This window comes from Magnolia sinica, chromosome 13, assembly GCF_029962835.1.
Source record: "Magnolia sinica isolate HGM2019 chromosome 13, MsV1, whole genome shotgun sequence".
Classification (NCBI taxonomy): domain Eukaryota; kingdom Viridiplantae; phylum Streptophyta; class Magnoliopsida; order Magnoliales; family Magnoliaceae; genus Magnolia; species Magnolia sinica.
In genome coordinates, this window is record NC_080585.1 from 5,340,243 (window position 1) to 5,354,151 (window position 13,909).

At 39.0% G+C, this 13,909-nt stretch overlaps 1 protein-coding gene and 1 long non-coding RNA gene across 2 annotated transcripts; one reads left to right on the forward strand and one right to left on the reverse strand.

Moving 5' to 3' along the window:
- Positions 1-4,578: 4,578 nt before the first annotated feature.
- On the reverse strand, positions 4,579-12,218 carry LOC131222535 (calcium-dependent protein kinase 20-like). Its single transcript, XM_058217651.1, has 8 exons — positions 11,426-12,218; positions 10,160-10,283; positions 9,507-9,650; positions 8,252-8,404; positions 6,136-6,251; positions 5,810-5,977; positions 5,158-5,388; positions 4,579-5,041 (listed from the first exon to the last, which is right to left on the reverse strand). The coding sequence occupies exons 1-8, from the start codon at positions 11,921-11,923 to the stop codon at positions 4,886-4,888; spliced, it is 1,590 nt and encodes a 529-aa protein (XP_058073634.1). The 5' UTR covers positions 11,924-12,218; the 3' UTR covers positions 4,579-4,885.
- On the forward strand, positions 12,008-12,425 carry LOC131222536 (uncharacterized). Its single transcript, XR_009160098.1, has 2 exons — positions 12,008-12,130; positions 12,301-12,425. It is a non-coding gene; the product is annotated as an uncharacterized LOC131222536 (long non-coding RNA).
- The last annotated feature ends 1,484 nt before the right edge of the window (positions 12,426-13,909 follow it).

Consider the following 13,909-nt stretch of genomic DNA (forward strand, 5'->3'; position numbering starts at 1 on the left):
CAAAAACCATTAACCCACACCGCGTGAATATATAGGTTTTAAGCATGAATGTACATTTTTCTGCATGGTGTGTCACACATGAATTTTTTATCAGGATGATTCTTGAGATGTACGGTGAGAATGAGGTTTCACAACATCTTCACGGTTTTGATTCTATTTAAACATCACATATGAGCCCCACACGTCTCAATCTCACGTTAACTTTCCGTGCAAACGCACGTGATCTAGGGGAGCTTCTTTTTTCTTTGGTTTGCTTTTGGCGGTTTGTCGTGGAGAGGATTTTTCGCATTTGCAGATTCAAGTATTTGTACGGTGCTCTCAGGAGCCGTACATCCACCCTTCCACCGTCCACATGGCATGATGGAGTTTGGATCGGGACCGTACAACTAGTAGTCCCTACAATGGATGAGGCATGATTAAAATACAGCAAAAAACGGATGCTCCTAAACATTCGACTGGTGGCCCTCAAATGGACGGGAAAACAAAGAAAAGTGCTAGCGATTGATATTCATATCGAAATGTTTGTGAAAGGAATGGCTAGGATTGTTCTATTAGTTTGGTTTTTGAACCACGGCCCTATAACTATAAGGAAGCCCCACTAGATGGACGGTCGTTATTCACCATCTACCGTCCCGGTTCGACGGTGGAAGGTAGCTCTATCATAAGTTGGTAGGGCCGCTCTGAGATATCATTGCCCAAAAGTTGCACATTACGTATACGGTTCTAGGTTTCTACAGGTAGGGTCCTTGATCCACTGTCACGTAAAGAGATCTGATCCGTTCATCAGGTGGACCTTACGATCTAAGGTCCATACATCAAAACCGACACAAATCAGATGATCTTAACGCTCCAATCAATTTCTTACAAAAGGCCAAACCACCTGATGTTCCACTTTAATTAGAAAAGGTTATCTGATGTAGAGCTACCATGATGAGCGGTCCAGATCACATTTCCATACACTCAAGTGGACAAAATATGTTCATGGATCATTTAAGGGTGGCCCAAAAACGGATAGCCACCAACCTACTAGTTCTAACTTTACATTCTCCCACATCAAACAAGTCAAAAATGGACGGCTCCTAATAACCCAATCACCAGATTTTCCATGCATTAATAGAGAATGACCCCGTATATTCTCCCCACCACGGGAATATTTTCTTTGGCCTTTGCTTAGTCTGCTAACAGAGAACTTATGAGATACAGGCAAGGTTTGTAGCACCGCACGATCTTTCCTGCTAACATTCCACTTCTGTAGGAAATCAGTACCGTATAAATGGTAGGCCGAACCATGAAGATCATCTGGGACGAAAATCAGGCCATTCAGTCCGATTATCAGGCGGGTTAAGTCATTAGAATGAATGGACACATGATGATATGAATCAAATTGCAGGTGTGGTCCATATATTAATCTGATCGACCTTATTTTTGACAACGGTTATCTGAAAAGTGGATCATAGCTTTTTAGTGGTACTGATTTTAATAATAAGTGGCATGTTAGTAGGAAAGATCATAGAGTGCAGCGAGTTACAGTACTGAACGTCGGTAACAGGAGTTTAACGTTCACCTCATGCAGAATGACTGATACTGCCCCTCCATTTCTCAACTAACTCAGTTGCGTTTGATTGGATGATAGGGGAACTTGATTCAGACCATTAATTTTTAGCAAAGCCTTGCTTTAACAGCTTCTAAAAGGGTTTTAAGCAAGAGGCGCAATGACATTTTTACCCTCATGGCTGCCAACTGGATTACACCCGTTTAAGTTGTAATCCACAGAGGCAAAACTGGTCTCTTTACTGTGGTTCTTATTGGACCATCCTTTCACATTTTTGGGTTGCTAAATGATGTTACATGTAAGGGTAGTTTAGTCATTTGCTCTATTTTCTATTTGTGTTTATAGTTATTAAATGCACGTTAATCAAGGATGTTAAGAGTCCAAGTGTGAATGGATGGGCCAAACCATTCAGATCAGTAAAATGAGCCTAATCCATGAATTAATTAGTAGGCCAAATCATTCGGGTTAGTAAAGTGAGCCTAGGCATTTAATAATATCTGAATTTGAAATAATGTGTAAGTAGTAGTTTACCTTAATTGTAAGAGAATGAATTAGCCCTTGAATTTGAGTTAGAATTATAATTTAAATTTTATAGAAAGAATGATCCATCCTCAATTTTGAAGTAGTTGTCTTAATCACTTGAGTATGGTTATATTAGATGAGAGGAGGGGATATAGAAAGGATGGAGAGACACAAATAAGAGTGAGAAAAGAAGCAAATTGTGTGCTGAGTTAGTATGGCATCGCATACTGAATAAACTCTATGGGTCTCATTGTGATCTATATCTTTTATACATGTTATTCATCCATTTTAACAGCTCATTTAGATTATGATTCCAATTGAAGCATATGCAAAGCTCAAGTAGAATGCACCATAGGAAATGGTGTGAATTAAATGCCTACCATTGAAAACTTCTTACGCCCACAAAAGTTTTGGATCAAGTTGATATTTGTGTTTTCCTTTCATTTGTCTACATGATCTTGGGAATAGGTTGGATGGCAAATAGATATCACTATGGGCCCTAGGAAGGTTTTAGTGTTGGACGCCATTATCCCCACCTTTTCTTGAGGTGTGATCCACTTGAGCTTTGGATATACTTCAATTTGAGCTCATGCCATAAAATAAGCTATGGAAACAGCATGTGTTAGCTCCACATAGTTTACTAAGTATGCAAATTGCATTCAGTGAGAAAAGGAGAAAGGCAAAGAGAAAAGCCGAGACTACAAATAGGTGAATATTGGAGAGAGAAGGAACGGTGGCCGACCGGACTTTACTATTTTTTTATATTGTTGTTGATTGATGCTTTAAATCTATAAATCAACATGTCTATTGATGATAATTCAATGTCGTCTGTAAAATTCAAAATTTATCAAGTTGGTTACTAAACACTTTAGGTACCCAATGCGATGTCATTGAAGGTTGTTTGATGACATCGAAAGCTTAATCAATGACATTAGTAAAATCTGAGAAAATCATGTTTAGTCATTAGAACGTTTTGGTCGTTTATTCGATGCCATCGACAGTTTGTCAATGTCATTGAAGTCTCATCGAAAGAACGCGTTGAGTTACATAAAATTGCGTATCTACGACATTTGTTTCCGATTTTGATTGTGATTCTCCTTAAGGCTATATATAAGGGTGTAATCGGGATTGGAGTATATCTTAGAACTTTTTAATTTGTTCTTAAGGTTTTTAATGGCTTGTAAAAGGAAGATTCAAGGCTTATCCGAATCGGATATTTTCTCTCTTGTAATTTCTGCTTTCATCGTGATATTTGTCGCTTTATATCTTGAATTTTTTCTGAAAGGGTTTTTCTACGTTAAATTTCAAGTCTTCGTGACTAGGTTTGTTTGTGCTATTTGATTACTTTGCTTGATTAATTTATGTGTGCTTCCGCAATTCCCCAACAATTGCCACCCACTTTAGTTTCTAATTTACAAGTTGGCATTCTAAGATGAGCCAATGCAACATATATACAATATTCATAAAAGTAGGCTCCACAACACTTTCATCGTACAACTTACCTAATTAGACGCCTTGTGTTAGCCACAAGGAGAGAAGATGAAAGATCTATGTTATCCATATGAATTAAAAGAAGTGAAAGGAAGTGAATTCAATCTAAGAGATGCCTGTAACACCTTGTGCGGTAAAATCTGAACCATTCCTCGCCAAACTATTCTCCAATAGTAAAATCTGAACCATTTCTTGCCAAACTATATTTAAACCACAATTTTATTCTCCAATAGCCAAAGCATTCAAACTAGCTTTATATGCAATCTAGAAAGCTCGTGCAATGCACGCGAAGAGATAAGGGAGAGAGCATCCGAAGGCTTGTACAGGCTATGGGTAGATAGAGACAAGGTGCAGCCTACTTGCAAAGACAGGAGTGCAAACTACACTTGGAAAGTAGACAAGGGATACAGGCAGCAATAAATACGAAGTGCCAGCTGCAGGCAAAGGTGGGTCCAAATAGAGTCACCACAGATAAAATCTAAACCATTTACTATTTCACAAGTAAATGTGAACCATACATTGCGAAGTAGCCACACCTCCAAATTACCAAAATATGCATAGCATTATTTCAATGCCTTCCATTGTCTTTTGAATTTTTAAACTGCAAAGCTCTGGTAAAATTAATAGTTGTGAGTTATACATAGTTGAGAAACTCCAATGAAGTCAGAAGAAGACTTTAGTTTATTCTCTCAATCCCACCTTGAAAGTTTAATGAAATGGCGTTCTCGTGATGCCCAAACAGTGCATTTGCAGTTTTTCATGGCTGATTGATTTCCATCTAGACTAATTAATAGAGGGTGGAACATCAATGCCAGGAGGAACGGCAGACAAGCAGCAGCACTCAAACTACATGCATGCAGATTACACTCCTGAAGCTGTGATCCCAAACCTCATTAGTCATTACATTTCAGGAAATGCTTTACGCGTGTACTTTCCAAACACCCAAAATTTGAAATTTCCAATGCAGGTGGGAAGCAAATATGACTTCAGCCAAACAAATTTTCAAAGATGGCTTACACCCCAAAATAGAAGGCATTAATCAAACAAGAATTTACAACAATAAGTTCCACTTTTCACTTAGAAAAGGCTGTGTACCTTCCCATGCAACCTCTTTCTCTATTGAAGGGATACCAAAGAAGAGTAATATATGTTTTTTTTCAGAAAACCAAATCACTCTCTCCCTCACCCCAAAAGAAAAATAATCGACATTTTCCCCTCCCTCCATTGAGAAGAACTTGAATAAAAAAATAATTTTATAACACCCAACAAAGGAGGATTTCCCATTTTTCTTCACTTTTTTTCTCCTTTTTTTTTTCAGTTTCATCTACCCCCATTGGTTGATTGCAAAGATCCTTCCTTCATCAGCTTCAAGCTGAGGCTATTGAACCGTTCTCTTGAATACTGCCTCGATGCTTTCCTCCAATCCGTGCCTGCCTTCATCATGGCTGCAAACTCCTCATAGCTTATGCGTCCATCCTGCAAAAGTCCCCTCATTTCGGATTATTACAAGTATACAAGAGGATTTTAAGGAAATAAATTGAGATTCAAAGAGTTGGGGCAGTGCAAGCAATTGATGTGTGTGTGTAGCTGACCTTGTCTGTGTCTACATCGCGGATAATGGCATTGATGACCTCCTCAGAGTTCTCTCCCAAGTCATCAGCTAAGGAGTCCGTGAGCTCTTCGATCTCTATGAATCCACTTTTGTTCTGATCGAAATACAAGAATGCCTTGTGCAAGTGCTCGTCGTTGCCCATCTTTCTTAGGTGGATTGAGACGGCAACAAATTCTCCATAGTCTAGAGCGCCATTCCCATCAGCATCAGCCTGTCACAAAAATGAGAAACTGACTCAATGCAAAGATAATTCTCTTCAACTAATGAGACTTAAAACAAACAAATTCTGCAATACAAACAATGGCATTAATTATTTTTAAAAAAAAAAATTAGGGTGGTCAATAGTCAGGGTGTCGATTGGCTTGGGGCCGAATGTTAAAATTGATTAGGCCCAGGCTGGGTTGATTTGGACCAGATTTTTTAACTGATTGGGCTGCATCCAAAGTAGGAATTCCCCCAAACCCACCTTTGACTGCATGTAGAGATTCCTGCCCATCAATGAATGGATGGCTGTGAACCATTGGTACTAAATCTTCCAGTTACCAATGGAAACCCAAAATCATTTCCCAAAAAAGAAAAAGAAAAAAAAAAAAGATAAAGAAAAAAAAAATGGTTGGGTTAGGGACACATACAGCTTCCATTAATATCTGAAGATCAGGGTCTGGGACCTGCTGACCAATCTTTTGCAAACCGACTTTCAATTCCTCGAGTGTAATCTGGCCTTGATTGTTTGTGTCCATCATTTGGAACATCTCCTTTATGCCAGCAGCCTCCTCCACAGATAAATGTTCAGCCACAACCTGCAAAGGAGAAATTCCAAAGCGGTGTCAGCCAACAAGGACTTATATAAGAGAGCAGGGCCAAACTTTGCCAAGATCAGTCCTTTTAAGAGACTGGGACCCGCAATAGTAATTGACAGCAACAGACCAAAAAATCCTAGCGGTCTTTCGAATCTTACTCTTAGAGCTCTCTTCTTGAACTTGTTCATTACAGAAAATTGCTTGAGCCTTGCTTTAACAGTTTCACCGAGAGGGACATTCGGGGCCTTCTTGGCATTTTGCAGCCAAGGATGATCTGCACTCAAAAAGAATCAAGAAGATGCTTAGGTGCTACTGTGTTCCAGTTTGGCTACTTCACAGGCATAAAAAAGATGCAGCAGAATCAGATAATAGGGAATTTCAACAAAAGAAAAAAAGCATCTCAAACCATGAACATTATGCAGCAGCAGCAGACTGTTTGTCATGCTGCCCAAAATGTGGATGGCAAGATATAGTTCCAAAACACGCCGACTCAACTTGAACTCGACCGAGTCAACTCAACTCAGTGAGATTTCAAGCTGAGTCACCAGGAAACTCTGTACTGGGCCTGAATTGGCCTGGACTCAGAGAGACACAACCGAGTCACTCACCTCCTAGGGAGGGATTTTATTAAAAATAACGAATGTGGGAATGGGAATCGAACTCCAACCTCAACCAAAGGACAACACCCTTAACCAGAGAGGTATCAGTATTGTTGTTGATTTGAGCTACATTCTAAATTATTTATACTAAATTTAACTATTTTAAAAATCTCCTTATATTCCTAATACTTTTCAAGTTACAAGAATTAAATATTGAGTCAAGTCGGGCCAAGTCTTCGAGTCAACGCACCCCGGCTGAACATTGAATCAAGTTTTCAGGTTTTTGAACTATGTGGCAAGATGCCTCAATGCTTTCCCATCCGCATTTGGGCTCTAATTCACATATTCAATGAAAATGATAAATCACAGTCATCTCCATCCATTTGAGAAGAAATCAGCAGTGAACAGCATTTCCAAATCCACATTCCATGGACATTCCAAATGGGGCATGTAAGTATTCATACATCCATGATTACAATGAAATGTATAATGAGGAAGGACACCAAAGTCAGCATATGACTCGTAGAGAAGGTTAACAGGATTATATCTTTAAAAGGATAGTTTCTTCAAAGAGTAAGGGCATTGCTCTTATATGTTAAGAGCTGCCACAATGAAAATATCTCAGACATTTAAGCATAACAGACTTTGAACAAGACGCAAGGAAAATCAGGAAATCCATCATCATAAGCTATTTCAAAATTTTTGAAAAATTTTCAACGTGCAAACAGTGAATGAGAGACTGAATGCATGCTGACATGCAGTTCACCCAGTAGGACCATGGTCATGTGATCCAGACCTTGTGGGCATGGGAGGCCCCACCATGGACAGGTGTCTCAAAATCTCTCAGAATGGAAGTTCCTAACCCTTCAACCAGTGGTCAATGAATAGATGGGTAAGAAAGATACAGCAACATAGAATAAAGACCAAAGATTACATAGCTAGGACCATTCAATCTGGAAGAATTTTGAGGCATACACCATCAGTGGTGGTGCCATCACATCAACAGGATCACGAACCATGGGACCCACTTGTCTGAAATGGGCATATCACTGATTCAGGATACCATTTGCATCCTGATGTATCAGGACCCTATATTCATCTACCATAAACTCAATGGAGAACTTCACAGAAAGTTCAATTTCAGCACAGTAAAGTACAGCAATCAAACTCCCTTCAACAGACAAGTCAGGACCTGTTTGCATAGGAGAAATCCCGTTGTATTTCTGTTAGAGATGATTTGTGATCGCAATGGGTTCTGTGAGAGAAATTATCACCAACCAAAGAAATCCAAATGGTCTCCTCCCATGCTACTAGGACCTTTGAGATGATTTTGATATCTTCACTATGATAAAGAGAATACACCAGACTATAGAAAAAGCTTCTTAAGCATTTTATCTTCGATCACAATTTTTTTTTCTCTTAAAGGGAGAGCTAGGCTTTCTTCGACCATGAATGCAACTTATAAATGAAAAACATTTTAGTTCTCCTCCTGAAAAAAGGTATTAAGAGAAAATGGAATAGTATATGTTTTAAGCAACAACAATTTGAAAGTCGCATGCATCTATCTAGACTTCAACAAAGAAAAATAATTCTTTTGGAAGCTTAAACAATATAATTTATTTGCATCATATAAGTGCACATATTCAGATCGAGGAAATAAACAGTGGAACATTACCAAGAACTTCTTGAGCTGTCAACCGTCGCTTAGGATCTGGATCAAGCATCCGCTTCACAAGGTCTTTGGCATTATCTGACACCTTAGGCCAGGGGTCTCTTTTAAAATCAATAACGGACCGAATAATAGCCTGCGCAACTCCCTGTTCAGTTTCTGCAAGCAAAACAATAAAATCTTAGAAAGAGGAGAAGGGAGAGCAAATATCAAAAAGAGCTTGAAGTAAAACATGGCCAGCTAAGAAAAATAGGACAGGGACTTGAGCACTTAAATGAGTTTTTCACCCGCTTAAAACAATGGGCAAGCCCCTCCAGTTCAAGTCCTGTGGGAAGGAAGAATCCAAACCGTGGACATGGAAAACCCAAGCGGAATTCTATAGGGAAAGCTGCAGGCATGAAACCAATGTACGTTGTTTGTTTTGCATGGTTGATTTCGATGGAAACGTTGAAAGGTCAATAGTCAATGGCGAGAGACATCTCTCATTCTAGAGGAACTGTCTATGGATAAGCTTTTTGAGAAGAAATCAATTCACTCATTCTCTGAGGAAAAGCATAATAATGAGAAACAATTTCCCCTGCTACTTTTTACAATGCAAACAGCGGAAAACAACATTTGTGGAAATCGATTTTATTTCCAACCATTTCCAGCTTCCCAGGCAGCCCTGGTTGGATTAGCGAAATCCATTTTTCTACAGTGGAAAAGAAATCTTTTAGCTCAACCGTGAGGTTTTTGGCCATTTGCGAAAACAAAAGCAGCTGTGACAATCAGGATCCTTACTCTTGCTCCGGTAGTAGACTCACAGGAGTTTGCGAAAACAAAAGCAGCTGTGACAATCAGGATCCTTACTCTTGCTCCGGTGGTAGACTCACAGGAGTTTCAACACCCGATCAAGGGTTTGAGTATCCATAGGTGGTAAAATCCCACTACAGCGTGAGTGTGTGGGGGTGTGTGTGCGTGTAACAAAAAAAAAAAAAACTGTGACAATCAGTTTCTATTTCCACGGTTTTCCTTTAAAAAAATGGTGGTTTCCATTTCCTAAAAGAAAAACCTAAGTGGAGATTTCCACATTTTTTTAGAGAGAACTCTCACTTTTTTACCATTGACTTATCCACATTTCCAGAAATAATGAATTATAAAACAAACAGGTTATTTAGGATTCATTTTCCTTTCCAAATCTACATTTTAGATTCCACCAATCGAAACAGAACCAACAAAAAAAAATAAAAAATTAACAGTAAATATGAAGGGAAAAACTGACCTGCCCAGAAAGGTGGGACCCCACAAAGTAAGATGTAAAGAATCACTCCTGCGCTCCAGACATCGACCTCTTGGCCATAATTTCGTTTCAGCACCTCGGGAGCCATGTAATAAGGACTGCCGACTATCTCCGTAAAGCGTTCACCTGTGTAAAACCAAGAATTTTCAGTTACGGCATGGGGAAAAAGAACTGCTAGTGCAATATGGTGCCTGGTACTTAAATGCCCAGAAGGCAAAATAAATAGCACAACAAATTATATGCAACTCTCCTTTTAAACATAGACAGGAGTGCATTAGTAGTTAACCATCTATGGACAATTTGGGCATTACCAAAATTGCAGGTGGTAACATGCATCCAGTGCCCGAAATAGCAATCCAATGATAACAGATCGGATCCACCACCATCACTGCATTATCATGTGGGCGGATTTTGCAATTGGGAACTTTTAGTGCATCCCACCATCTACATTTTATGGGACGCACCAAACATTTCGACTTAAACAACAATGCTCACAGATCAACTGCATTCCGTTCCATTCTCATTCTGGGGTACAACCAAATGAGCCTCATATTTACATGGAGCTTGAATAATCAAGAAAATATTAAGCATTTGTGTACTAGTATGATCAGAAACAAGGATTTCCAAGGACCTACCAGGTGTAAAGAATACAGAGAGCCCGAAATCAATTGCCTTGAGTGGAGAGGATTCCTTCTTGTTCGCAAACAAGAAGTTCTCGGGTTTGAGGTCCCGATGCATTACCCCGTGCTTGTGACACATCTGCAAAAGGGGGAAAAAAAGATAGAAAAATAAATATATATTTTGAGACCATGTCGGCACATCACAAGCCAAATTCAAAATTCCCAGGAATATTCCAAATGAAAAAGGCATGATTACTACCAAATCTTCTTTTCAGTAACAAATGTGCAGCACCAAAAACTCAATAGATGAGAGCATCAAAGAAGGCCATCATAAATAAACAAGAGTAAAGGCCACAACTTAGTGGGAATTTCACGCATGGAAATGTGAAGATTCTGAGCATCAAAACCAAGTCACCATGGAAACCAATCATGCTATTATAAGATTCAATTCAACACAAAGAAAGGATGACTGAAAATTCCAATACCCGATCATTAAAAAGGCGAAGCCAATGGTATGAGCAGGAGTCTGAGAACACGCGGAAAATCAAAAAAAAAAAAAAAAAACATTTTGGAATAAAGGTTGCAACTTAGTGGAAACTTCAGATACAGAATCAATGACCGACCATGACTTTTTATAGGACAGCAACAGCAAAAAATAAGAACAGTGGCAGTTCCATGTTTGAGGACCACCGGAACAGGAAAGGCGAGCATCTTTCGTGATCAGGACATATGCATGATGGATCTCGAAACAAATGATGTCCTTCCAAATCCTGTGGAAATGGAGTTGTGAAAAGCGGTTGCTAGGAAGCCATGATAAATTCCAAATACCGTTATATCAACCAAAACTGAGCTTTACAATGAGAGAATATAGAGATGATTTTCATAGAAAATGGGAAGTCGGGTTTTCACCACAGAAATATCGGTATCAAACATATCTGAAATTCGATTGCAGAAAACTAGAATCTACAGTCTCATAGATATCAAATCAATAATCCCAACCAAACAAAAATTCCCACAAATTCACCAAAATAATAATAAAAAATAGAAAATAAGAAAAACCTATATCTTAACAAACAAGAATCAGAACCATAACAAAGTACAGAACCCAAGATCCTAACAAAGCAATATTCCACAAACTCATCAAAATCAAATCAAGATAGAAAAAGCGACAACACCCACAATCTCCATATAAACCAGTAAATCAAATGAACAGAATCAACGCAGACGCAAACAAGACAAAGATCAGGTCAATGCAACAAAAATAGGCGGTCAAGATCAAACCTGCACGACTTCAACGATAGTGCGGGTGACGGCCGCAGCTGCCCTCTCAGTGTAATGTCCTCTTGCGACGATCCGATCGAACAATTCCCCTCCTTCGCACAGCTCCATAACGAGATGGACGGCATCGTCATCCTCGTAGGTGTCTGTCAAGCTCACGATGTTCGGGTGCTTGGGCAAATGCTTCATGATCTCCACCTCCCTCCGCACGTCCTCAATGTCGACGGCGGTCCTCAGCTTCTTCTTCGAGATCGATTTGCAGGCAAGGTGCTCGCCTGTGGATTTATCGGTGCAGAGGTACGTGATTCCGAATTCCCCTCGGCCGAGCTCGCCGCCAAGATCATACCGGGTCCCAATGTCTCGGCCAGTCGGATCTTTCAAGACCGAGAACTTTCCACCACCGGAGCCATGAGTCACGTTGTAGTCGATCGAGAACGGGTTCTGCTTCTTAGCTTTCTTTTTCTCTGAAGAGACGCCGGGTGAACCACAGCAATTGCCCATGGATCTAAGCTTCAAGCTTCAATCTTTTTCTTGGTTGAAGAGAGAAAAACCTAGAAAATAAAAGATTGCAGCCAAAAGAAGAGAGGAGAATTAATAAAAAGACGTTTTGCTAGAGATTTTGAAGAAAATCCAAATCCAAGAAAGCCCAATCCAGAGATTTCACGGTCTTTTAATGGCAGAAAGAGCCAAAAAAATGAAGAAAACAGAGTTTTTTTTTTTTTGCAGAAATAACCACCACCCTTCAAAGATCCAGCTTCAAATGTCCGTTTTTTCTTCCTGCTGAAACAAAAAAACAGGAAAGAAATAAAAGTAAAAATAAAAAAAAAACCAATTTCCTCACATAGCTTTAGATCCTTTCATTGGCAAAAAAAAAAAAGATTTTTCTTTTTCCAGAGAAAACAGCAGTCTTTCGAAGATCTGTTGAAAACCAAGAAACAGAGAGAAACCCAATTCCTTTCAAGAGCTGAGGAAGATATTTCAACAGTCGAAAACGTGAGGAAGGGAAGAAAGAAAAACCCACAGACTTCCAAAGAAAAATCCCAGATTTTGACCTTTGGAGATGGAAAAAAGAAAAAGAAGAGACCTGAAACAGCGAAGAGAAGGAAACCAAAAAAGAATTGAAAGACACCCAAATGGGATTAAGATGCAGAGAGGCGTTTTAATGGCGGAAAAAGAAGGATTTTGGAGGGAGGAGAAGATGAAAAGAGGGATTTCGGGATGTGAGAGAGGGCCAAAGCTACTTCCACGAGATTTCCCGTTCTAGCCCCCTCTCCCTTGAAAAATTACGAAATTCTCCTCCCTCTCTGTCTCTCTCTCTCTCTCTGCCCCTTCGCTTTCTCTTTCCTGGCAATGTAATGTCCAAAGACTCTTCAAACAAAACAAACGCCAGAAATTCTTTTCCAATTTTCTCTGTAAATACCCCCTCGTTTTGGTTCGGAAGGTTAGAAATTGCAACGCACTGGCTTTCTCTAGAAAATGCCCTTGGTTTTCTTCGGAAATTTCACGAGGGAAAAAATGTTCACATGCGCTCGCCGTGTGGGGCCCACCGATGACGTTTAAGTCGAATCCAAACCGTGATTGTTGTGATTCCGTCCATATTCAGAAGTCAGGTTGGAGCTGTCACGGATTGGGTACTACCCTCACCAGACCTATATAGAAACGGACCGTCGTACGAGGGGTTTTGTAGGGCCTACACGATGTATATGTTTAAGAGGCAGATGGAAGGCTCAAGTGGACCACACTACTGATAGTAATAGAGTTAAAAGTCTACCCATTGAAAATTTATTTGAAGTCACGGAAGTTTTAGATCAAGTTAATATTTACATTTTATCAGGTTAATTTGATTTTCAATCATATATGTGAATCTTAGTTAATAAGTAATTATCATTTTTTTTCATAATATTTGAAAATGCACATAATTTCACCTCAAAAAGCAATACAAAAGTGTTAACTTAAATATATGAACCCCATTATAATATATATGATATATCTGCACCAACCATCCATTTTATTAAAACATTTTAGTGCATAATCATAAAAACGATGCAAATCCAACACTCAAATGGGTCATGGAAAATGAAACAATTGCTTTATTTCATCCGACGTTAAAAGTTACTTCTTTTGTTAGGTTCACCCTGAAGTTTTTTCATCATCTAACTCGTTCATAGGTATGGAGAATGCTATCAAATCATTATCTATTATAGAGTCACACGGATGTGAATAAAGGGAAAACACAAACATTTGCTTGATTAAAAACTTTTAAAGGCTCTAAGAAACTTTTAATTATAAGAGTTTGATTCCGATTGTTTCTTGCGGTGTGGTTCACTTGAGTTTTGGATTTCGCTCATTTGTTGCTCATGTCTTAAATACAACTACATAACAAATGAGCAATGTGGATAAGTAATAGATATTGAGACGAGTCCTACATTGGCTTTATAAACTTCTCAATTTAAGTATTAAAAATATAATTAAATAAATAATTACTTA

Coding starts and splice junctions, on each gene's coding strand:
- LOC131222535 (XM_058217651.1), bottom strand. CDS start 11,923: ATGGGCAATTGCTGTGGTTCACCCGGCGTCTCTTCAGAGAAAAAGAAA. Junction 10,284..11,425: donor CTATCGTTGAAGTCGTGCAG/GTTTGATCTTGA, acceptor CCCCTTTTGCAG/ATGTGTCACAAGCACGGGGT. Junction 9,651..10,159: donor CTCTGTATTCTTTACACCTG/GTAGGTCCTTGG, acceptor GGTTTTACACAG/GTGAACGCTTTACGGAGATA.